Source organism: Halichoeres trimaculatus, unplaced genomic scaffold, assembly GCF_033239565.1.
Source record: "Halichoeres trimaculatus isolate MK-OKI-2021-1 unplaced genomic scaffold, fHalTri1.1 fHalTri1_scaffold_2, whole genome shotgun sequence".
NCBI lineage: Eukaryota > Metazoa > Chordata > Actinopteri > Labriformes > Labridae > Halichoeres > Halichoeres trimaculatus.
In genome coordinates, this window is record NW_027437180.1 from 26,009,543 (window position 1) to 26,032,109 (window position 22,567).

Below are 22,567 nucleotides of genomic sequence, written 5' to 3' on the forward strand. Positions count from 1 at the left end.
TGTCTTTTAGGGGGAAACAAACTGAAGCCTCAGCCATTCAGGCTGAACTGGGCCTGGATCTCTTTGGAGAGGGAATACTACTTAGTCGACGAGGACGCCAAATTCCTGGAGGTGACACTCAAACGCAGAGGCTACCTGGGGGAAACCTCCTTTGTCAGTAAGTCATGTGAAATCCTGGTGTTGTTTGACTTCAAAATGAACAGTTTACGACATACAATCTTCATTCTCTGTCTTTATTCAAGTCAGCAGCTGAGTTCCTGTAGCATTTCTCTGAGGGGATATGAACCCTGATGGCACTCTGCTACATGCCCTTTTAAACTGATAATTCAGCCATGAATTATTCCCCCTTAAACTGTTTCCTCAGACTGTAAAGTGTTATATATGAGCCATTTAAAAGGCCATCTCTGCTATAAAACTTCAGCATATGTCTCGTATTTAAAATCCATGTCCTGTTGTGCAGCTTTCCCAAAGGAAAAATCTTAAATTCAAAGCAGCTCTAGAAAACACTCTCCTGTTCTTAAAGGTACAGCTCTTTTGTTCTTCTTTGACCACTCAGAGCTCTGTTGTCCTGTCTTGTCTGAAAGAAGTCTGATTGAAAGCACATATAACCTTTCAAAGCAAAGGTCAGGAGGAAATGTCAACATGCTGGTGTGTTTAGCTGTGCGGGACACTTGCATGTGACAGATTTATAACAACACATGCCAGCGTCCACACTTATTTCTATCTTTGAAGATGTATTGCAAAGGAATAAAAAACGTGTAAATAGATCTACAAATGCAGATTTTTTCCATGTATGAACAAAAATATTCAAGTACAACATAAGAATATATTTTTGTCTTTGGCTCAGAAACACTCACTTTAACTTCTGCATCCACCATTCTTACAACCTCTTAGATGCATCAAATTATGCACATCCCTCTCTTAGGTATCGCTACTAAAGATGGAACAGCTGAAAAAGACAAAGACTTCCGAGGAAAAGCCCAGAAGCAGGTTCAGTTCAATCCTGGCCAGACTACAGCGACCTGGAAGGTGAAGATCTTCACGGACCAGGAGTTTGAGACCTCGGAGACCTTTGAGATTCAGCTGTCTGACCCCGTCATGGCTGTGCTGGAGTTCCCCGACACCGCAGTAGTTGAGATTGTGGATCCTGGAGATGGTATGAATCAAACCAAGGCAACTTACAACCATGAGTGCTGCTGCTGTTTCACACTTTACTGAACAAGAGTATGTTCCTCTTCCTGAACAGAATCTACAGTCTTCATCCCTCAAGCAGAGTACAAGATTGAGGAAGATGTTGGAGAGCTGTTAGTGCCTGTCAGACGCTCAGGGGATGCCAGCCAGGAACTCATGGTTGTCTGTTACACCCAGCAAGGTGAGATGAAGTTGTGAAAAAAAGGAAGGGGGTGGGGGGCAAGTGCAAAAATTGAATGAAATTATGAAACAGAGAGCGCAGACCTCCACCAAGCATAATGTGATTGTCAGGCAACACTTGAGTCTTACTTTAATGTTATACTCCCTTTCAGCAGACTGTCTGCTACAATTTGGTGTTAGTTAACAAATTATCTTACGAACCTGCAACTGACATTGTTGAAAATTATGATGACCCAGTACATATTCATATCCCAGATCTTGGTATCCAGAATATTGCCAGGATCTGGATCATACTTTTACATCTGTCAGAAATTATGGTGACCTTAAAGCAATTTGACCATTTATCGTGGAGTTATATACACATATAGTGAAAACAGCCCTATCTCACAATGATAAAGAATCCTTTAAAAATATCCTGGATCCAGATGGTGATCCGAATCACCTCCAAAATTGAATAAATTCTGCCTTATCCCATTTTGAACATTTTCTGAAAATTTTCTGAAGATCTGTTCTTAACTTTTTGAGTTATGTTGTTCACAGACAAACAGACGGACAAACTCTCCCAAAAACATAATCTCTTGGCAGAGGTAATGACTGGTAATGAAGGCAAAACAAAGAGAATCAAAAACCAACTGAGACACTAAGAGAAGTCAAAAGTAAACAGAGATTTGTATACAATCTGACAAAGAAACACTGAAACACAGAGACTAAGGCCATGTCCACACGTAGCCGGGTATTTTCAAAAACGAGTACCCCCCCTTGTTCGTTTAAAAACTACTTTAGTGAGTGCGGCTCCAAGCATGCCAAACCTATAATGGGCAGTATTTTCCTGACGTAAAACCCATGCCAGCCAATCAGAATGAGCCCCCGTCATTCAGCTGTGACGTTTGAGAACCGAAAACTCTGTTTACCGGTGTCCACACAAAACCATGAAACCGGAGTTTTTCAAAATCTTCACTTTGGCTGGAGTTTTCAGTTTTTTTTCAGTTTTAGTGACATAAAGCTGCAGTTTCATGTGGACAACAGGTGTAATCATATAAAAATATATGCAGTTTCCCAAATACCCGGCTATGGACATGACCTAAATACACAAAGGGTGATTAAACACAGGTGTGACACAGGTGAAACTAATCTGGGGCAATCAAACAGATAGGAAACACACAAGGGCAGGAGGTGAAACTAAACCAGACACACAGGGAGCAGGAGCTACCAAATAAAACAGGAAACAAGTAAAAGAACACACACAACTAACACATTAATTAAAAAACAAGCACAAGATAGATCTATAAAGAGAAACAGGAAACCAAAAACAGATTACAGCACAAAGAAAATATAAAACAACAGAGATACTTAGTGATTCAAAATAAAGGATCAAAACTTTTCGTGGGTGTAAAAATGTTTGTTACATAGAAAATGTGGAACTGAATGGATTTTCTTTTCCCCACACTTTAGTTCTTGAACAAAATTCTCTGCTTTCCCATAATTCCTCAGCCACTGCCACGGGCACCATCCCCAGCACTGTGCTGTCCTACTCTGATTACATCACTCGACCTGAGGACCACACCAGCGTGCTGCGTTTCGACAAGGATGAACGGGAGAAACTCTGCCGCATCATAATCATCGATGACTCCCTGTATGAGGAGGAGGAGAGCTTCAACGTCAGCCTCAGTATGCCTATGGGAGGACAGATCGGGGCTAACTTCCCATCTGCTAAGGTCACCATCCTGGCAGACAGCGATGATGGTGAGTGAAGGATGTTTACATGTAAAGGCAATTGTTAACCACCAACTGTAACATAAAAAACCCCTCAAAGAACTGTGTTTAACACTTTACCAACTAGATATAGCTGAAAAAATATTCTTCTCCAAAATGACAAGATAATTGATGAAATTTCTGACGTACATGCACATACATTTGTAGATGTGAAATAATGAAGACTGACCCCAAAATGACCTTTTTCTGATATGAGTGTTATGCTCCAGGATCTCTATTTTTCTTCTCTTGGCACATACAGTAAAGTCATCCATCTCAAGGTTATTAGTTATCATCATGCTGACACAAGTAATGAGCTAACAGTCATTAGCAGTGGTAGCAGGTGTGTGATCCTAGTGCTCAGGGCTCTATGTGAACACCAATAAGTCGCATAAGTTCCCATAGTTGCCAAAATAAAAGCCCTCTATACTGGCCCGATATACTGGACATCCATTAATGGCTTTACAGTACTTTCAGGTCCATTAACCCCTCCTTTGCTGCTTTGTTTACACATTCTGCTTCATTTATCCAGCACACTCTGTCTGTCGCCCCGTGTTAGGAACATGGTAACAATAGACAGGTGTTGAGAAGGAGTGCTTGTTGTTACGCCGTAGACTGCCCATCACATTAAAGGGGTTTCTGAAACCTCTCTGTGCGTCTCCAGCGACCCCTCGCCCTTGTCGGTATTCAGAAGAGCTCAAGGGAAACAGAGGGCATCCCTTTGTCTGCTGGGACCAAAAGGCAGGTGGTGCAGAGAGAGGGACTATTGTGCAAAGACTCTAAATGAGTGGCATGTTTTTACTCTCTCCCCCTGTTAGGTGGTATTGAGACCAGTAGTGCCTTTTCCTGTTAAAGATACAACACGTTGAACAAAAGAAAGAATCTGGTTTAAAAGCTATAAATCACATAAATGTCAGCAGTTTGATTTGATCTGTCAAACAGATGTCACAAACATTTGACAAATTGTGGCCTACAAATTCTTCAAATCCTTTCTTTTTAACCATGAAGTCATGGATGTCCAGGATATTATCCAGGGGGACATCTGAGACATACTTCTTTTGCTGAATGTGATTTTAAGTCCATGACCAAAACAAAAACACATTTGGTACTGCATGATCTGGCAATCAACACGTTTTGTTATTTTTTCCCAAGGCCAACAAGCCACATGTGTGTATTTCATCTTGAAATCCATAGGCCTGCCCTTAAATTTAGTGCAAAGCAGTTACTTTTCAACATTTCCCAAGTTTTTTGTTAAAGCTGAACAATATCAAGACTTTTTGTGGTTTGTTTTCAATGATAAAACAACTTAAAATATAACATAAAGTACTTTAAAAAAAATCCTATTTGAGACCACTGGTTTAAATTTGTGGTCCATACATTCATTTATCCCTACCATCTTGAAGGGATAATTTCCATCCTTTTTAGACATGTGGTCCAAAGTCACATTATCATAACCCATAATAATTCAGTCATAAATAAGTCCTGTTTGCAGCAATCAAGCGTGTGACTGTATCATTGTCACATTTAGTTTTTATATTCTTCATTTCTGAAATTTTTCTTCCCTTTGTGTTAAATGTTTAGTTTAAGTTGGTTTTATATTATAGAACCACTTTACCACAGTTAATTGATGTAAAACATACTCCACACTTCCAACTTAAGAAGACAAATTTAGTAATGAAAAATCTGAGATTTTGTAGCCCCTCAACACTCACTTTCTTGAGACATGTATGTTCTTACTTTTGCACAAGTAATTCAATTAGTCTTCTTTTCATTTCTAGCCTGTGTTTCAAACTTTTCACTGAGACTAATTTTCTGGACTTGCTTGTTTTAGTCAAAGACCCTCCTAACCCATTTGGAGCAGCAGTACAATCAGACTTTATGTATAAATAATCAGCGTGCATTCCCAGACACGTGAAGAGACAAAAGATGCCTCCTCAGTGTAAACCTCTATTGTAGTTCAGCTTCTTGGTGGGCCCTGAAGTAACACCCCACCATAAATCTGTTTCAGTGTGTGTGTCTGTGTGTCTGTGTGTATGTGTGTAAAATCATCTGCGTGCCTGAGTAAACTTGTGGTTTGGACTCTGGCCAGCATTCAGCCTTCATTGTTACTGTATTCGTCTGGCTCTTCCTCACACTGATCTTTAGGGTTGCCATGTTGGCACTTGCTCCCTCCCTCTATATTCTCTCTTTAACATCCTCCTTGGTACTAAATAGCTGGCTTGGAAGCTGAAAGGCATTGACAGCATGCCAGAAACCCTTTCAACATCAGTTGTCAGTTGAAGCTTAAGTCAAACCTCTAAATGAAACCAAAGATCTGTCATCCTTTCCACACAAAAGCAGCCTTGGAGCAACTTTATCACAGTCATCTAGCAATATTCACGCACAAATGTCAAGCAGATAAAAAGACACCAAACTGGACTTGTTCTGAGATGTTGCTGCATTTAGACACCGTAACCTTGTGGAAATTATTAAATATGATCTGATTGTTTTTTAATATTGCAGCTGTTGTACAATGACCGCAGCGAAGGCTTAGGATTGTAGCTCAATTTGAAATCTATGGTATATTGATAAAACATAACCCAGAACTTTAAACTTACAGAAGATGAATGACTTTATGTCATTTACCCCAAACAAAAGTTTAGTCTGCTAACATCAACACCATCAGGGCCTGTGTTTACTCTGTGCTTTTGCACTTGCAGCGCCTATGACCTCAATTTCAGAGCACTTCTCACTGATGCATATTGTTACTTAGATACAGAAAAGTTTTGCTTAAGAGGCTGTAAGTGGACACAGGCCCTTATACAAGTGGTTGTTTTGCTGGAGGGAGCATTAGCCAGAGCTGTTCCATAGCTCAGCATCCTCAAGGAGACCTTTCAACTGGCTTTTCAGGTGGTCTTGTTGCTTATTTCCTGAGCCAAATCTAATTCATAAGTCACCTCCTCAGTTTGGTGAAACTGCCTTTCAACAGATCATTAAAATCTACATTAATTACCTCATATGTGCTTAAAAAGGAATTTTCTTGGCTCATCAGCTGAACAGGTATATATGAAACGTAAACATTTTTCCCATCCCTTCTTCACCTCTCATTCTTTTGCAGTTTAAACAGCAAACATAGTTCTCACCAATCTGCCAAACAGCAGGTAAAACCTGTGACAAACAAAACAACCTTATCTTTAGATTTGTAGTGGGATATATTTGTTTTATTAAAAGCTTTCACTTCCATTAAATGTTTCTTTCTTTTTTTGCCTTTGTTGATTTCCAAAGTAAAGCTTAAGGGCTGAATTTGCACCTCTATCAGCTGATCTTTAAGAGCACTGGCCTGACACAGTGTGATGAAAACACTCTTTATAAACAAGTGAAGACAGATGAATTGACTGTGTCCCCGGAGTCTAAATTCTTGCCCTCTGCCTCCACAAAGTAGACGGTTGCTTCTCTGTCTCTGCCAAACCTTCACCATACTGCTTATCAGCAGCTCTATCATCAGAAACTGGGAACATCCCTTCAAAAGAGCAACTTACTGTGTGCACACACAGGTAAGCACCTTATTATTCAGGTGTATCCTCAGCTCTTTGGCGGTGAGTTCAGACAGAGCCGCCTGGATCTAGATAAGTGGGGGAGGAAAGTTGAAGGAGAACAGGATAAGAGGGATGACAGCTATTTTCCTGTGCTGAGTCAGAAAGGAGGCAGTTTGCTCAGCCATTCATGACAACTAACCCCTGAACATGACTGCAAAAATACAAAAAATAAAATGGAGTTTATAAATACTCAGAAACAACTTCAGAAGTCCAGCTTTCATTAGTCTTTTTTTCCTATAATTCCTATTTTCCACAGAGCCCTCTCTGTACTTTGGAGAGCCTGAGTATGTCGTGGATGAAAGCGCAGGCTATGTGGAGGTGAAGGTCTGGAGGACAGGAACAGACCTATCTAAGACAGCTACTGTCACTGTCCGCTCCAGGAAGAGCGATCCCGTCTCAGCAGAAGGTAAAGTCAACAACAGAATGAAAGAATCAACAGAGTAAGATCGGAAATTTGTATCACATTCTCAGTTCATGGGTCTTTATGAAACTTACAGCTGGACTGGACTACGTTGGCATCAGCCGAAACCTCGACTTTGCTCCTGGAGTGACAATGCAGACGTTTAGAGTGACCATCCTGGATGATCTGGGACAGCCAGAACTGGAGGGGCCTGAGACCTTTGACCTTGTGTTGAGGATGCCTATGAATGCTGTGCTGGGAGAACCAAGCAAGACCCTCATCACCATCAATGATACCGTCACTGACTGTGAGTATCAAACACATAATACCTGACTGCTGAATGTCTTTGACTTGAAAGTACATCCTTTATGACATGATGTAGTTAATACAGATCAGCTGAAAATCAGATGAAAGAGTTTTTCTAGTTCCTTTATAAAAATGTGAAATAATATGTTGCAGAAAACCTTGAAGTTTAGAGTAACTTTATTCAAAATCAGTGTGACTCTCTAATAATGACTTCATTCTTGTCTCTACAGTGCCAAAGGTACAGTTTAAAGAAGGAACCTACAAAGTGGATGAGTCTGACGGGGAAGTAAAAGCTACAGTGTACCGCAGTGGAGACATCAGCATCAGGTCCACAGTACGCTGTTACACTCGCCAAGGCTCTGCTCAGGTCATGATGGACTACAGTGAGAGACCCAATACTGATGCATCAATCATCACCTTCCTACCAGGTGAGAAGTCTCTCCAATCTTCATCTCCCAACATCACAACATCCAGCAAGTTCTAACCTGAGCACATGAACCATTTTCACCAGGTGAAACTGAGAAGCAGTGTGTGGTTAGCCTGATGGATGACTCCATTCATGAAGAGGATGAGGACTTCAGACTTGTTCTAGGAACTCCCAAAAGCAAGTCTCCATATGGAGCGTCGATAGGGGAGCAGAAGGAGGCTGTGGTCACAGTCACGGATGAGAAAGACAGTACGTACCACACCAAAACAAAGTAAATTATTTGAATAAGACCTAATGATGTAAATGACCAAACCAAGTGGACATAAACATTCTAAATATCACTCAAAACAGCAATTTCATTTAGAGAAAAGCAATGCATTCGAAGAAATGGGCCAAAATTGGGACCAGTTTTCAAAAAATTAGGTCATAAATATTTGAATGAATTTAAATGGATTTTTATTGAATCAAATTAGCAGAAACGACATGACAATATTAATACAGATTCCTTGACTGGCATCTCTGCCTATAAGTTCTACATCTTTTTTATCATGATCTATTTTCCTCCTCTTTTAGAGCCCATCATCCGTTTTTCTGAGATCAAATACAGTGTGCGTGAACCTCAGGTGAAAGGAAATATTGCTATAGTAAAGATTCCCATCCTGCGTACTGGAGACACTTCAAAATTATCCTTGGTGAGAGTGCACACAAAAGATGGATCTGCAACCTCTGGAGAAGACTACAACCCACTGTCAGAGGGTAAAGACCCGGTTTGGTGACTCCATTGAAACATTTCTCCTCTTGACGAAAGTCTATGTTTGCTAACGATCATTGCTTTCTTTATTGTCCCCATGTCGTAGATGTTGAGTTCAAGGAGGGCGAGAAGGAACACTTTGTTGAGATTGAGATCTTGTACGATGGTGAGCGTGAGATGAGAGAGGCCTTCACTGTTCACATGAAGCCTGATGACAACATGGTGGCTGAAATACAGGTGACACAAAGGCCACAAGGTCACTCACGCACATTTACAAATATAAACCAGTAGCAAGTCCTATATGTGCACACGTACAGTGCTGCAAATTTACACACGTGAGCATGCGCCATGTCATGTCAGCCCTGTATGAAAATAGCCGAGCAGCAGCTGGCATTGCTGTCAGCGGCCTGAACCACAGAGTCTTATAAAAAGCTTTTCCCTGTGGAATGAGATGCTGGAGGGAATGTCCCAGCAGGGCCAAACAGTAGACAAACCTATAAACAGAACTGTGACATTCTACCTATACACCCCACATCAGACATGTCACAGAAATTATTAATAAAGCTGATATTTTTTAAAAAAAGACTCTTTTTAACACTGTTCTTGCTCTTTAAGCTAAGAGTTGTGCTGTAAATAATGACCATCTAATTTAAAAAAAATGAGTCTTGGCGTGGATATCCTTTATGTCTTCTCTGAAAAACCAGAGGCCCAGGGATATTTGCTGTTGTTCTTGGAGGTTTTATCATCTTCCAACAACAGCCAATCGGTTCCATGATAGGTCTTCAATCATAGGTCATCACAGCAGACTTCAATGGACTACTTCATTGTCCAAAACTGAATTTAGCTAACATTGCCTTTCCCTCTCTTGCAAGATGAACAAGGCCATTGTGTACATCGAGGAGATGGACAGCGTTGCGGATGTTACCTTCCCTGCCGTGCCTCATGTGGTCTCCCTTTTAATGTATGATGACACAGCTAAAACCAAAGACAAGCCCAATCCCCCTAACGGTTACCCTGTTGTATGTGTGACGGTAAGTGCAGCCTTTCTGTTGCTTTAAGAACCACACCATTTAAATGACTTTAATTCAACAGTTGCCTCTGTCTCTTGCAGGCTTGCAACCCAAAGTACAATGACTTTGATAAAACCGGCTCCATCTGTTCTGCCGAGAACATCAACGACACTCTTACCCAGTATCGCTGGCTGATCAGTGCTCCCACTGGATCCGATGGAGTGACAAGTCCTATGAGGGAGGTGGACACCAATACTTTCTTCACCAACACCAAGTCCATCACTTTGGATTCAATCTATTTCCAGGCTGGTTCCAGGGTTCAGTGTGCAGCAAGAGCCTTTAATGCCAACGGGGAATCTGGCCTGGAGCTGTCCAGCCCCATTGTCGTGATCAGCAAGGAAGAAGGTAAGAGGACTGGTGGGATATTAAGGATTGATGTTATTTTATTCCAGAAACAGAGTTCCATGAATGAACAAACTTTCAACTCTTTGCAGGTATGTGCCAGCCTCGTGTCCAAGGCACTGTTGGAGCTGAGCCTTTCTCTGCTAAGATCCGCTACACTGGTCCAGATGACCCAGACTTCCCAAACCTCATCAAACTGACAGTTAACATGCCTCACATGGATGGTGAGTAGTTTACACTTGTTGCAGCCATTGCTCTATCACCATTTCTTAACCTATACAAGGATGGATACTTTACACTTATTTATTTACATCCAGGAATGTTACCAGTGATTTCCACAAGACCTATGTCCAACTTTGAGCTCACCCTGAGCCCAGACGGCACACGAGTTGGCAACCATCGCTGCTCCAACTTGCTTGACTTCAATGAGATCCAAACAGGCCATGGCTTTATCACAGATGCAACAAAGAACCCTGAAATCATTGGCGAGACTTCACCCTACCAGTACAGCACAATCATGCGTTCTGCCAACTCTCTGCGCTTCTACAGGAACCTCAACTTAGAGGCCTGTCTGTGGGAGTTTACCAGCTACTACGACATGTCAGAGCTGCTGAATGACTGTGGAGGATCTATTGGCACTGATGGACAGGTAAGAGAAACAGGAAAGCAAAAACTGGCATGTCTTAATCAGTTTTTCATCTAATCTTTAATTAGCATTAGCATACCCCTGACTAGCCTGTTTAAAGCAGGGCTCTCATTTTATCACCCTCTCATTGTGGTCATGAATGAACACTGCAGCCTTTTCATCAAAACTACAGCAGTCAGTCTACTGCACAATCACTGTCCTATAAGGCCACGATTTGTTGCTCTCGTAAGTTTTAATAAAGTTGACTGTTATCTGTCATGTTCTCTGCATAAGCTGATAGGGTCAAAGCCATGGGTTGGGAACTATGTATTCTCTGACAAAGCCAAATTAGTTTTGGAACTACAGCATGCACCAATTTTCTTGATCAAGTTTTTTCAGCCCCACAAAGATGTACAGTCAAACTCATCCAGCCTTGGTGATAAGGCCTTCACACTCATGTACAGCTTTGCCCTTGTCGGATTTGTTTCCTTCTTAGGTGCTGAACCTGGTCCAGTCCTATGTCACCCTGCGTGTTCCTCTGTTTGTGTCCTACGTCTTCCACTCTCCTGTGGCTGTGGGAGGCTGGCAGCACTTTGACCTGCAGTCAGAGCTCAAACTTACCTTTGTCTATGATACAGCAATTCTGTGGCAGGACGGCATAGGAAGCCCACCTGAGGCAGAGCTACAAGGTATGTTCTGCGGCTCCTGCTGCCGCTGCCTTCGAAAAGGATGCATTTGTTAAACCCTGTAAAGCTAAATTCTCTTTATTTTTGCAGGAGCCATGTACCCAACCAGTATGCGAATTAATGAGGAGGGACGTCTGGTGGTCAACTTCAAGACAGAGGCTCGCTTTAGGGGGCAGTTTGTTATGTCCCATCCAGGTAAGTGGGTGACACCAATACACACAAACATACCCTTAACCTCTCCAGTGAGCTAATTCTATACAGCAACCTCTTGTTGGATTACCCTGTTACTCACACCCTTTCATCTATTTCTGGACTTCTACATTGAGGTTATTTCTGTGTGAAAGTGACAGGGGTCATTTCAGCAGACATCAAAGTGACCCTGAAGTGTTGAGAGTTGACAAAACAATGTAAAGGTCAATCTATATATGGAAAGATTTAGTTTGTACAAAATGTAGCTTAAAAGATTCATAACAGTACACCTGTGTTTTCAGGAACAAGCGTGTCCTCCATGGTGATGTGTGCTGACCACCCTGGATTGACATTCAGTCTCTCTTTGATCCGGACTGAGCCCACTTACAACCAGCCAATGCAGCAGTGGAGCTTTGTCTCAGACTTTGCTGTGAGTTTTCAGGCAGTTAAAGATTTTCAGGTGTAATGCTACTGACAGCTTTAACATTGTTTCTCTCACACGGTAGGTGCGAGACTACTCAGGGACCTATACAGTAAAGATGGTCCCCTGCATTGCATCACCCAATGGGGAGTTCAGCATCCCTCCTGTCTGCCACCCAAGAGAGCCACTTACATTTGACATGGACATTCGCTTCCAGCAGGTTAGACCTGGATAAAAATATTGTCAAAGAATTCAGATTCAGTTAATACCAACCAAGATCAAAACAAAAATCTCACTCTAAATGGATTTGTGCCTTATCTGCAGCTGTTCTGAGAAAAAATGTCTTTGTTTTGCACCCTAGGTAAGCGACCCAGTTGCAGCTGAGTTTAGCCTCAACACTCAGATGTTCCTGCTGTCCAAGAGGGAGCTGTGGCTGTCTGATGGCTCCATGGGCTTTGGCGAAGGGACTGATACTGCATTTTCAGAAGGTACAACACTGACACCTAATGGATCCTAGTAAACACTACAACTGAGAACAACAGACCCTCTGATGGTCATGTCTAACAATTCAAATTCTTGCTTCAGGCTCCTCTATCTACGGCCGTGTGATGGTTGACCCGGTCCAGAACCTGGGTGACTCCTTCTTTTGCAGTATTGAGAAAGTATTCCTTTGTACTGGAGCTGATGGCTATGTCCCCAAGTACAATCCAACTAACAAGGAGTATGGCTGCCTGGCAGATGCTCCATCTTTGCTTTACAGATTCAAGATCTTGGTAAGATGCAACAAATCCTACTTATTTAAGGGAGTTTGGGGAAGAGTTGGTCCAAAAAGACAGGACAACTCTTTCTAATTTTCATGTGTTTGATTTCAGGACAAAGCCCAGCCAGAGACTCAAGCTACAACATTTGGTGATGTTGCCTTTAAGGCCACACTGGCTCAAGACACACCTGGAGGTCTGCCTTTGGTCAAACAGCCAGGATCAGATGGTTTTACTCTCTCCTCGTCTCCACTTTTCCAGGTTTGTATGATTTTCTGAACACAGCTGATTCATGGGTAGTGTAAACACAAACTTAATATGGTACAGACTAACATTAATGTTCTTCTGAAGGTGGCTGCTGGTCGAGAATGGTTCATCCACACTATTTACACAGTCCGCTCCAGAGAAAATGCAAACCGCAATATTGGAAAGCGCAGCGTAGAGTACCTGCATCACAGCATGTCTTCAGTTGAGCAGCCTGGTGCATCCAACATGGCCCCCAACCGCCAACGCCGTGCTGCCCCTGCTTATTCTAGCCCTTCTCTGGTCCAGGACATCGGTGTAGAAAACAATCGAGGCACCAACATCCAGCACATATCCCTGGACCGATCAGACCGCATGGTGGTAAGCCAGCGCCAGCCCTGGTCCCCAAATCGTGACTCCCTCCTGGAGCGCCCCCTGCTGGAGAGTTCTGGCAGAGAGCCAGTCGACACCTCCACTCTACCCATGTTAGTCGGCCTCGCAGGTCTGATTCTCCTTATCTGCCTCATCGCAACTATTGTCCTTCTGCTGCTGCGACGCAAAAAGAGGGAAAAGAAGAGCCAGCAGCCTCCGTATGCCACTTCCTCTTCCTCTGCCTACAACGGCTTCAGTCAAGGCTCAGCAAGCATGTGGAGCAGCTCAGATAGCTCTGAAGTCTAAAAGTGAAGCCCCACTCACCTTTAACAACCGCCCCTTTTTAATTAAAGACTTTGAGTCTCTTCCACCATTGTGCCTTCAACACCCAACTTTTGTAGCACTGAATAGCGCCCAGTACAACCTGTGGACAGCACATTGTGTCAGTGCTTGGGGTCTAAATGCAGAGAATGCACCAAATCTCAGAGACCTATCTATCTCTGATAAAGGTTAGTTCTTGTTGTAATGTACTGTAGGTTTTATGAATGATGGATGTATATGGAAGCCCCTCAAGATGATTTATATTCTCTATTGGTTGCCAAGTTGTAAAAAATCCTGCTTTGTCTAACTTTTGCAAACGCATGAAAACCCCAATTGAGTACATACAATCATTTCAGTGAAAAGCAACCTTGTTTGAATTGAATGATAGAAAATAATTTTCTATGATGTTCCTTTAAAAATAGTTTTTTTATAACTGAAATTCAATGTTTTGTTTGTACGGAGTTGAGGAAAATGAACTGAATGTTAGTTGAAGCTGACCTTAATGAATGACAGTGTGATAGATGATTTTTTAATACAGATAATTTACGGTTATGCCCTAAAAGGCCTGCAGTATACATACATTGCGGAGAAAAAAAAACAATATAGGGTCACTGAAAGGGATTGTAGATGACATTTTTGCTTTTTTAGGATGCAGAAATTTTTACTTTTTAAAACTTTTCTTTCAGGTCAATGTGGCTGTACAAACCTTTCTGTGTACATATCAATGTAGGACGATAAAAAAAGGTATTATATCACCCTGGTAAAACTTGAAATATGAACTATGTCTCTGGTTTGTTGATCAAAGTCCTGAAAAAAAAGTGCAGTAAAAGTTTTTTTTTTTTCTCCTGCAGCTGACAGTATATTTTCACGTGCCAACTGTTGCTGTTGACTTTTATGACTTTATTCATTTGTGACAAGAGTTTGGATGTATTTACACTTCAACTGCCAAATATAAATGTCTTTTTTTGAACTGGTGTCATTTTTACTGAAGAGTACACACTTTTTTTTTTTTTTAAAAAAAAGGGGAAGTTTATTTATGTTCAAAAGACATATTCTACTTCACATAGGAAGATAAAAGAACAAAGTTTTCCTCAAAATAAAAAAGGGTACACATTGTATAGAGCAATGGAATGTAATACAACCAACAGGCATAAATACATTTATTTAGATTTGTTACTAGTAAAAAAAAAGAAAAAACACTAGCAAACAAACTAAACCAGCACAGCTGCAGCGCTTTTAGGTAAGTGACAACAAGGCAGGCTTGTAAAGAGGCCCTTCCTAAGACCTAAAACGATGAGATCAGTCCATCAGAGGGTTTTAAACAGTACATTATCACAGCCTGGAAAACAAACACAGACACTAGGACTAAGCCTACCAGAGCTGGAAGCAGCTCTCTCTATGCAGGAGATTCAAGTCATCAACAGCTTCACAACTTGAGCTTTTTCCTTCTTCCACGACCATCTTGGTTTCCGTCTGACTTTCGTTTCTGGGCCTGGGGAGTGGAAACAGTGATCATGAGAAAACTCACAAGAAGTGACAAAAAAGTCAATATACATTTGCTCTTCTAATAAATATGTTTCTATCAAAACCATCAAGTGCCAAAAGTTTCTGGACAGGTTTGTTCATATTATACAGCGATTTATTTTATCAAAGTTCAGATCAACATGTGCAGACGCGGAAACAGAAAGCAGGTTTGCACAATTATAAAAAAAAACAACTGATTTTTCAGAGTGAGAAAAAGGAGTCGAATTTCGACTTACTGAGCCAGTCTTAGGGCCTCGTTTCTTCTTCTCAGCCTTCTCCCTCTCCTCCAGCTCCATGTTCTCTCTCTCTATCAGTGTAATCAGTGTGTTGCATCGTCTCTGGAGCTCCTACACACACATACATACCAAACAAAACTTGGATTTTGAGCAATTTTAGAAAATAAAAACGGGAGAAAAATAAACATCCTCAGGCTTTACGTTACCATAGCAGTCCTGGATTTGAGGAACCAGTCAAAACGGAACTGAGGAGAGTTGCGGATGCACTGGCGCAGCTCGTCGTACACGCTCTCCTTGTCGAAGCCGAGTTTGTGGAGCATACAGATGAGGAAGCGGTCCTCCTCTTCTGTGTAGTTCTTTCCTTTGTTGGTGCCATAGGAGATACGGAGCTGGTGGAAGGGAGCCTTGTAGCGACCAATCTGTGCACAGATGAGAGACAAATCATTAATGTGATGAGATAATAAAAGGATGAGCACAATAAAGTATTCAGCATGGAGCTTAATGAAATAAAGCTAATTAGGATTGCTTAAATTTTCTGACAGGCAGGTTACCTTTGAGTCAAGTGCTTTCTTGATGCTGATCCTTCTCTGGATCCTGGCCTCTCCTCTCTCTATCTGAGCCATGATCTTCTCAATGTCCTGCAGCTCATTGCAGCGCTCCCAGAACACAGCTGAAAAAGAACCAAACAGAATCCACTCAATACACAAAGTCATCAAAGTTTGGGTTTACCTCTTGAAAGAAGGTTAAATATCTAGTACCTACCAGAGTACTCCATGACTTCTTCTGGAGTTTTCCCCTCAACCTCTCTGGCAATGTTCTCAATATCATCTCTTCCCCACTTCTCATTGGCTTTTATGAACTGGTTAAAGTCACGTTTGTTCCAGATAGTGAATCCCTGTGATAAAGACAGTGTTAAAGTTACACAATCTAAATTTAACATGAGACTGATTTTAATTAGACTGTGTTAATCGGGAATAAGCTGTACTTGTTGCAGCAGGTTCTCCTTCTCCTCCAGTTCTTCCTCTGTGAGAGCCTCTGCTTCATCAATCTTTGCCTGCTCTTCTTTCTGGACCTGGGCTGCATTCGGCATGTCTGGATTACGGGGAACCTGAAGATGCAAAACCAGATGTTAACTATGATATATTCCTAGTGCACTTCCAAATCCAAGGATGGGTGGAAAAACATGATTTATTCTTTTTATTTAAAAAAAACAACAACTTCTTTATACCTTGTAGCCGATGGTTTTCCTGTAGAACAAAATTTCCTTTTCAAGAAGCTCAAAAAGACGAGGAGGGAAAAACTGGAAGTCCTGAACGTTTGGCTGCTTGGGAGGACGAGGAGCCTGGGAGATGGACAAACAAACATATTAAACTACTTGTCAATTTTTCCATCTAAGGTTACACATTCTCTTACAATGATGCTTTTTATCCAGAGAGTGTTAGGGAAGTGAACTGCCCTTACCTTGGGTGCTTTGGGCTCACTGACACGCAGAGCTTCTCTGAAGTAGGCATCCACTGCATAATTGGCTTTCCTTTCTCTTTTGGGTGGCTCGATCCAGTTTGTTATGACCTGAGTGAAGAAAAGAGATGCAGTAAGGTAAGGCTTAATTCTTTATAGTTTTTGAATATAGCGGTCAAATATTGGGAGAAAACGCTGATGTTCACCTTTTTCTTCTCTCTGTAATCTTCCCCTTCGAAAGTGTACACGCTGCTGTTTTCCGTGTCCATGGTAAAATTTCTCAGAGAGCTCTCGCCCAGTGACGACAGCTTTTCCTTCATCTCCATGGTCTAACAAAAGAAAAGAAAAGAGCAGATTTTTTTTATCACTTGGACAATCTAATCAAATTTATTGATCCAAAGACTTTTAGTAAACCAGTGCATCAGACTCACCTTTCTTTCTCCTCTCTCCAGGATTGCATCTATGTCATCGTCTGTGATCTCACTTTCTTTGGACGCGAACACATGTGTGGCACCATGGCGGATGATGGACAGCATTTCATCCTTGCCGAGTTTGTTTGCACTTGGATCCACAAGTCTTCCTGTTAAACAAATAGGAGACAGCCACGACTTTCAGCTACTTTTGATATCTTCTGAAATGAAAAATTTTAACATTCTCTATAATGTCAGGAATGATTAGATACCTTGCTGGATCACAATCGAGTCCAGGCGCAGTTTCATCTCAGCCCTCTCCACAATCCTCTCCTCTACCGTGTTTTCAGTGATGAAGCGGAACACACGGACCTGCTTCTGCTGACCAATCCTGTGGGCTCGGTCCTGAGTGAAAGGTTATTCAGATTTAGCTACTAACAGCTGAAGTGACACAACACAAACACTAGTTTTTTTAATGTACTAACCATGGCCTGAAGGTCCACTTGGGGATTCCAGTCAGAGTCGTAAAGGATGACCACATCAGCAGTAGCCAAGTTGATTCCAAGACCTCCAGCTCTGGTACTTAACATGAAGATGAACTTAGAGCTGTTCGGTTCATTGTATGCATTGATGGAGATCTGTAAACACACAATCAAGAAATTAAGAGTACCTTTTTAGACACATTGAATCTTTGACAAAGAAAAGTCAATGGTTGGTCTTGTCCTCCCAAACAAGTATCTCACCTGTCTCTCCTCATGCGGTGTCTGGCCATCCAGACGACAGTAGCCATAATTCCTCCACATACAGTAGTCTTCCAAGATGTCCAGCACCCTGGTCATCTGACTGAAGATGAGCACCCGAGAACCTGGAAAGCAGAAGACATGGTCAGGTTAATCAAAATAAAAAGTCTTTTCTAACGGTGGCTTCAGATAAAACTGTGTATGGATAAGACCTTAGTCTCTCATTTTGATGTCAATGCTGCCGATTGGAAAGAAAAAATTCCAATGGTTAACTCTACTTACCTTGCTCCTTCATCTTGGGTAGCAGCTTGTCCAGCACCACCATCTTACCACTGTTCACCACCAGGTGGAGGTCAGTGGTGTAGGGGGGACCCGGCTCAGCTCCGTCAAACAGATATGGGTGGTTGCAGCATTTCCTCAGCTGCATGAGAACGTTCAGCAGACGCATTTTGTCCATCTTGCCCGCTGAGTTCAGGATGTCAATGTCCTTCATCAGAATCTTTGTGTACCTGTTCAATTATAACACGTTACACACCAGTGACATTTGAACTGTGTACAACAACAAGGGTAAAGAATCATAAGCATGCAAGGGTTACTAAAGGGTGCTCACCACTCTCTCTGCATCTTGCTCAGGCCAACATACATCTTGATCTCTTTTTTGGGAAGCAGGGTCTTTTCTACATCGGCTTTAATACGCCGAAGCAAGAAGGGACGCAGAACCTATAAGGAAAACAGCAGATCAAAACTGTGCTTCAAGCCAAATTAGACTAATGCATCTTAAAATCAAAACATTTCAGCAGAAAGAAAAAAAAGAGAAAGAAATACTTACTGTGTGAAGACGTTCGACCAACTTCTGATCGCCCAGACAGTTGTTTGTGTCGAACCAGGAGTCAAAGTCCTACGTTGAAAAAAAAAATGAATTAGTCCAACCAGAATCATTTAAGATTAACTGTGGTCTAAATGAGAGGATAGTTTAGTGAAGTGCGTTGTGTGTCTTTGCCATTTCTTACTTCTGATGAGTTAAAGACGTCAGGGAGAAGGAAATTCAGCAGAGCCCACAGTTCGTGCAGGTTGTTCTGCAGGGGTGTTCCGGTCAGCAGCAAACGATTGGTGGTCTTAAATTCTCGCACAATTTCTGAAAGCTAGATATAAAAAAATCTTTACTCTGCAAATCAAGACGTCAGTAAAATTGTCTTTTTAAAACAGAGTATGACATCCATTCTAAAACATTAGCTGTCTAACCTTAGATTTTTCATTCTTGATCCTGTGGGCTTCATCGATGACCAGGTATCTCCAGTTGAACTTCTTGAACACTGCTTTTTCAATGATGAGCATTTCATACGATGTGACACAAACATCCCACTCCCCAGGCAGCAACACATCTCTGATCAGAGCAGTCTGAAAGCAAAAAATACAAAGTCATACCGTTTGTTTTTCTTAAATTCACAACCTCAGAACATTTATTGTAAAGGGCGACTGACTTTTCTCTACACCTTGGACCCTAAATATAGACATTTACACCATTGAGTCACTAAGCCCAGTTGAGATCTGAACAATATGGCTTAGCCTACCCTCTGTTCTCTGTCTCCTATCAGGCAGACAGCTCGCAGTGAAGGCACCCATCTCTTAAACTCGTTCATCCAGTTGTAGAGGGTGGACTTGGGCACCAGCACCATGTGGGGACCAGGGATGTTTCTGTAATGCTTCATGTATCCTAGAAGGGCAATGGTTTGCAGAGTCTTCCCCAGACCCTGAAAAACAGCAACAAAGGTGTAAGACAGGTCATTGTAAAGTAACATTTCAATTAGATGTTTCAAAATGTAGCTCTAACAATTCTGATTTAAAGAAAACACAAACCATCTCATCAGCAAGGATGCCGTTGATGCCGTTTTCATACAGAGAAATGAGCCAGTTCAGACCGCGGACCTGATAGTCTCTCATTTTTCCTGTTTTGACGTCTAGATGACAGACAAGAAAAGTTACGATTACAATATATGCTCATCACGTTCAGCAGAAATATTAGATGAAAAAATGCCCCTGCTTACAGGAGGGAGAGTCATCAAAGCGGGTGCAGATGTTGGTTGTCTTGGTACTCTCGTTCAGAAGTTCTTCATCCTCCTCTTGCTCTGTGCGACGATGGCGGTTGCTGTCAAACAGGAAAAAAAAGTCAAAATCAAAGTGAAAGCAAACACACAAGGTAAATTGATTTGTTCTTTGGACGTGTACTTACTCTCCAGCAGACAACAGGTTCTGTTTTTCGTCTTTCTTGATGCGAGGGCGTCCTGGCTTCATCTTCAGGGGTGAGGTGGGGGTCTTCTGAGCGGCTGGTTGGATAAAGTGGGCAAACAGCTCTGTTTGCTTGAGCAGGTACTCAAATCTGTTGGTCCGGTCTGTTTGCTGTGTGCACAGGATTATACTATTGTTAACTTATTCATCCAAGACTATAACAGTTTAGAAATTTAACTTTGACAGAAAAGAAGAGTACATACCACTTTCTCCTCATAGCCAGGAGCAGAATCTTTAGTCTGGGATGATGATGAGGAGGATGCATCTTGTCCATCAGGCCCAGTATCTGAGGAAGATTCTTTTCCAGCATCTGAAGAATCAGACTTTTCCTATAGAACAAACATCAAGTAGAGAATGGTCATGTTTAGGAGCCATCTTCTGATTTTCTACACCAGCAGCAAACAAGTACAAGAAGAAGAAGTGGCAGACTCGCTCTGGGATGCTCCTTGGAGCAGGTGGAAGAGATAACAGAGTATGGTGTCTTTACAGTGAGCATTTACAACTAAATAGCAAATGTGTCAAAATAATGGACTAATTATGATATTATCTTTGATGCTGGAACTCACCAACATTTCAGCTGCTATTTGCAATCTGCTCATTTTTCCACACTAATTTCAAATAGCAGCCATTTGTTTTGGTGACACCTTTCTCACGTGGAGTTAATAAAACTTGTTTCACCAGTTCGTCACTTATTTCAAGAACCTTTCACCATATAACACACAGCCTCCAACGGTTTAAATCAATGTTTCAAAACGATACCAAGTGCCGCTGCGGCATCGCCATCCCCTGCTCAGTTAGGGAAAAACTATAACCGCCGCACTGTCCCTCTGAAAACAAAGACGCAGATGGGACAGTTGAGCGGGCTGCTACTCGGTACTTCTTCTCACGAGATTTTACAACAGCCGAAATGTTTAAAAGAAACTCTAAGGGAGAGAAGATAGGTTTGCTTCAAACAAAAGGGACATTGGGGCTTTAATTCTCATCTTCAACGGGAAGCTAGTGGGGCTAAGCTAGTAGTATGAGCGCTTATGAAACGGGCTGGCCTTGTCGCTGCTCTGTGCTGTTACGTTAGCTTCAGTCCCGAGTGGAGGAGACCAAGCTGCTGTTGTTGTAAGCTAGCCACTAGCTAACTAGCTTTGCCACCCCCACAGTAACACCGCTCAAGTAAACGTCCGCCACCAAAGACTGACAAACCTGTTGTCAGGGGCCCGGTGGATTACACTGTAAGGCAGTGGAAGTCTGTTAAAAACGTAAGTCCCACCAGGAGAGGACAATGCCCATGTTAAAGCGTCTTACCTCAGCTCCCCCGGCTTCATCAAGTTCAGTCTGCTCTTCCCGCTGTTCTACGCAGGTTTCGCTTTCGGACATTATTAAAGGTTTTCCTCTTCGGTTCTGATATATTATACGTTATTTAGTGCCTTGATTGGTTCTGAGCAAGAGCCGTTTGGGATACTCCGAACTTCCTCGCCGTGAAAGAGAACTATCCCGTTGTTTATAATGAAAGACACACCGGTTGGTCACAGGCAGCACGTTCGCGCTAGCAAGGCTTTTTTCGTCGAGCACCCGCGTTCTCAGCACCTACCTCACCCGGGTTATCGCGAGACTTGGTCATGTTAGTTTCAAGGACTGTGGGAAAAGTGACGATGACGTTCTAAGTTAACTAATTGTACAGATGCAATTGCGCAAAGAAAACATGTTCATTGGATTTGTTAAGTTTTACTTTGTGTGAATTAAGGCTGGAATTACTTTTTTAAAATTTGTGTAAAACTTCAGTTCACAACAAATAGAACAAGAGGAAAGGTCTAAAACGTTATACACACCACCACATACAGAACAATAATGCGTAGCCAGAGTTCATACCATTCCAGAAAAAAAAAGTAAATTATGACAGAACAGTACTTTAAGTCCAAGACTGGACTGATGGTCGAACTGCAAACTTCATAGTATTGATTTCAAGCAGGAAAAGCAGGTTCTTTGAAGGACTATTGAAAGAAAAAAAGGAGTCACAATTTACAGAATCAACATCACATATTTTCAAACAATATTGGAAGTATAGTGTTGTATTTACAGTTAGTGATTACAAAGTTAGTTATTTTCCCCTTTTCTAGATGTTCAGTGAAGTTTCTCCCAATCTTTATGAACTTGGGTTGAGAATTAGACAGATTATATCAGACCTCCTCAAAATATTAGCAAGAATATAAACACATAGTCATTGTGGCTCAAACGAATATTGGTGATTAATATCTGTATGAATTCTTGTGATTTTTCTGCACCTTAGACCCTGAAAGTTTAATGGACGAGTCA

At 41.8% G+C, this 22,567-nt stretch overlaps 2 protein-coding genes across 2 annotated transcripts in view; one reads left to right on the forward strand and one right to left on the reverse strand.

The window, feature by feature from the left end:
• The window catches only part of frem3 (Fras1 related extracellular matrix 3), a 30,366-nt gene extending 16,431 nt beyond the window's left edge, over positions 1-13,935 (forward strand). The window contains exons 3-24 of the mRNA XM_074693861.1: positions 11-157; positions 926-1,156; positions 1,247-1,372; positions 2,863-3,114; positions 6,955-7,104; positions 7,196-7,405; positions 7,635-7,832; positions 7,916-8,080; positions 8,405-8,587; positions 8,689-8,819; positions 9,455-9,613; positions 9,694-9,997; positions 10,087-10,218; positions 10,312-10,643; positions 11,116-11,308; positions 11,396-11,500; positions 11,797-11,924; positions 12,001-12,135; positions 12,277-12,403; positions 12,501-12,688; positions 12,788-12,934; positions 13,025-13,935. Of these exons, the coding sequence (XP_074549962.1) occupies positions 11-157; positions 926-1,156; positions 1,247-1,372; positions 2,863-3,114; positions 6,955-7,104; positions 7,196-7,405; positions 7,635-7,832; positions 7,916-8,080; positions 8,405-8,587; positions 8,689-8,819; positions 9,455-9,613; positions 9,694-9,997; positions 10,087-10,218; positions 10,312-10,643; positions 11,116-11,308; positions 11,396-11,500; positions 11,797-11,924; positions 12,001-12,135; positions 12,277-12,403; positions 12,501-12,688; positions 12,788-12,934; positions 13,025-13,594 (4,313 nt within the window). The 3' untranslated portion in view covers positions 13,595-13,935. The remainder of the gene's footprint in view (positions 1-10; positions 158-925; positions 1,157-1,246; positions 1,373-2,862; positions 3,115-6,954; positions 7,105-7,195; positions 7,406-7,634; positions 7,833-7,915; positions 8,081-8,404; positions 8,588-8,688; positions 8,820-9,454; positions 9,614-9,693; positions 9,998-10,086; positions 10,219-10,311; positions 10,644-11,115; positions 11,309-11,395; positions 11,501-11,796; positions 11,925-12,000; positions 12,136-12,276; positions 12,404-12,500; positions 12,689-12,787; positions 12,935-13,024) is intronic.
• A 720-nt stretch (positions 13,936-14,655) lies between these two features.
• Positions 14,656-21,863, reverse strand: smarca5 (SNF2 related chromatin remodeling ATPase 5). The gene is made up of 24 exons (XM_074663126.1): positions 21,560-21,863; positions 20,467-20,592; positions 20,208-20,374; positions 20,023-20,123; positions 19,835-19,935; positions 19,549-19,728; positions 19,220-19,375; positions 18,988-19,119; positions 18,807-18,875; positions 18,588-18,697; positions 18,260-18,486; positions 17,981-18,102; positions 17,723-17,875; positions 17,510-17,642; positions 17,259-17,407; positions 17,034-17,156; positions 16,831-16,938; positions 16,598-16,711; positions 16,355-16,477; positions 16,132-16,264; positions 15,921-16,039; positions 15,576-15,788; positions 15,370-15,480; positions 14,656-15,101 (listed from the first exon to the last, which is right to left on the reverse strand). The coding sequence occupies exons 1-24, from the start codon at positions 21,629-21,631 to the stop codon at positions 15,036-15,038; spliced, it is 3,108 nt and encodes a 1,035-aa protein (XP_074519227.1). The 5' UTR covers positions 21,632-21,863; the 3' UTR covers positions 14,656-15,035.
• Between the last annotated feature and the right edge of the window lie 704 nt (positions 21,864-22,567).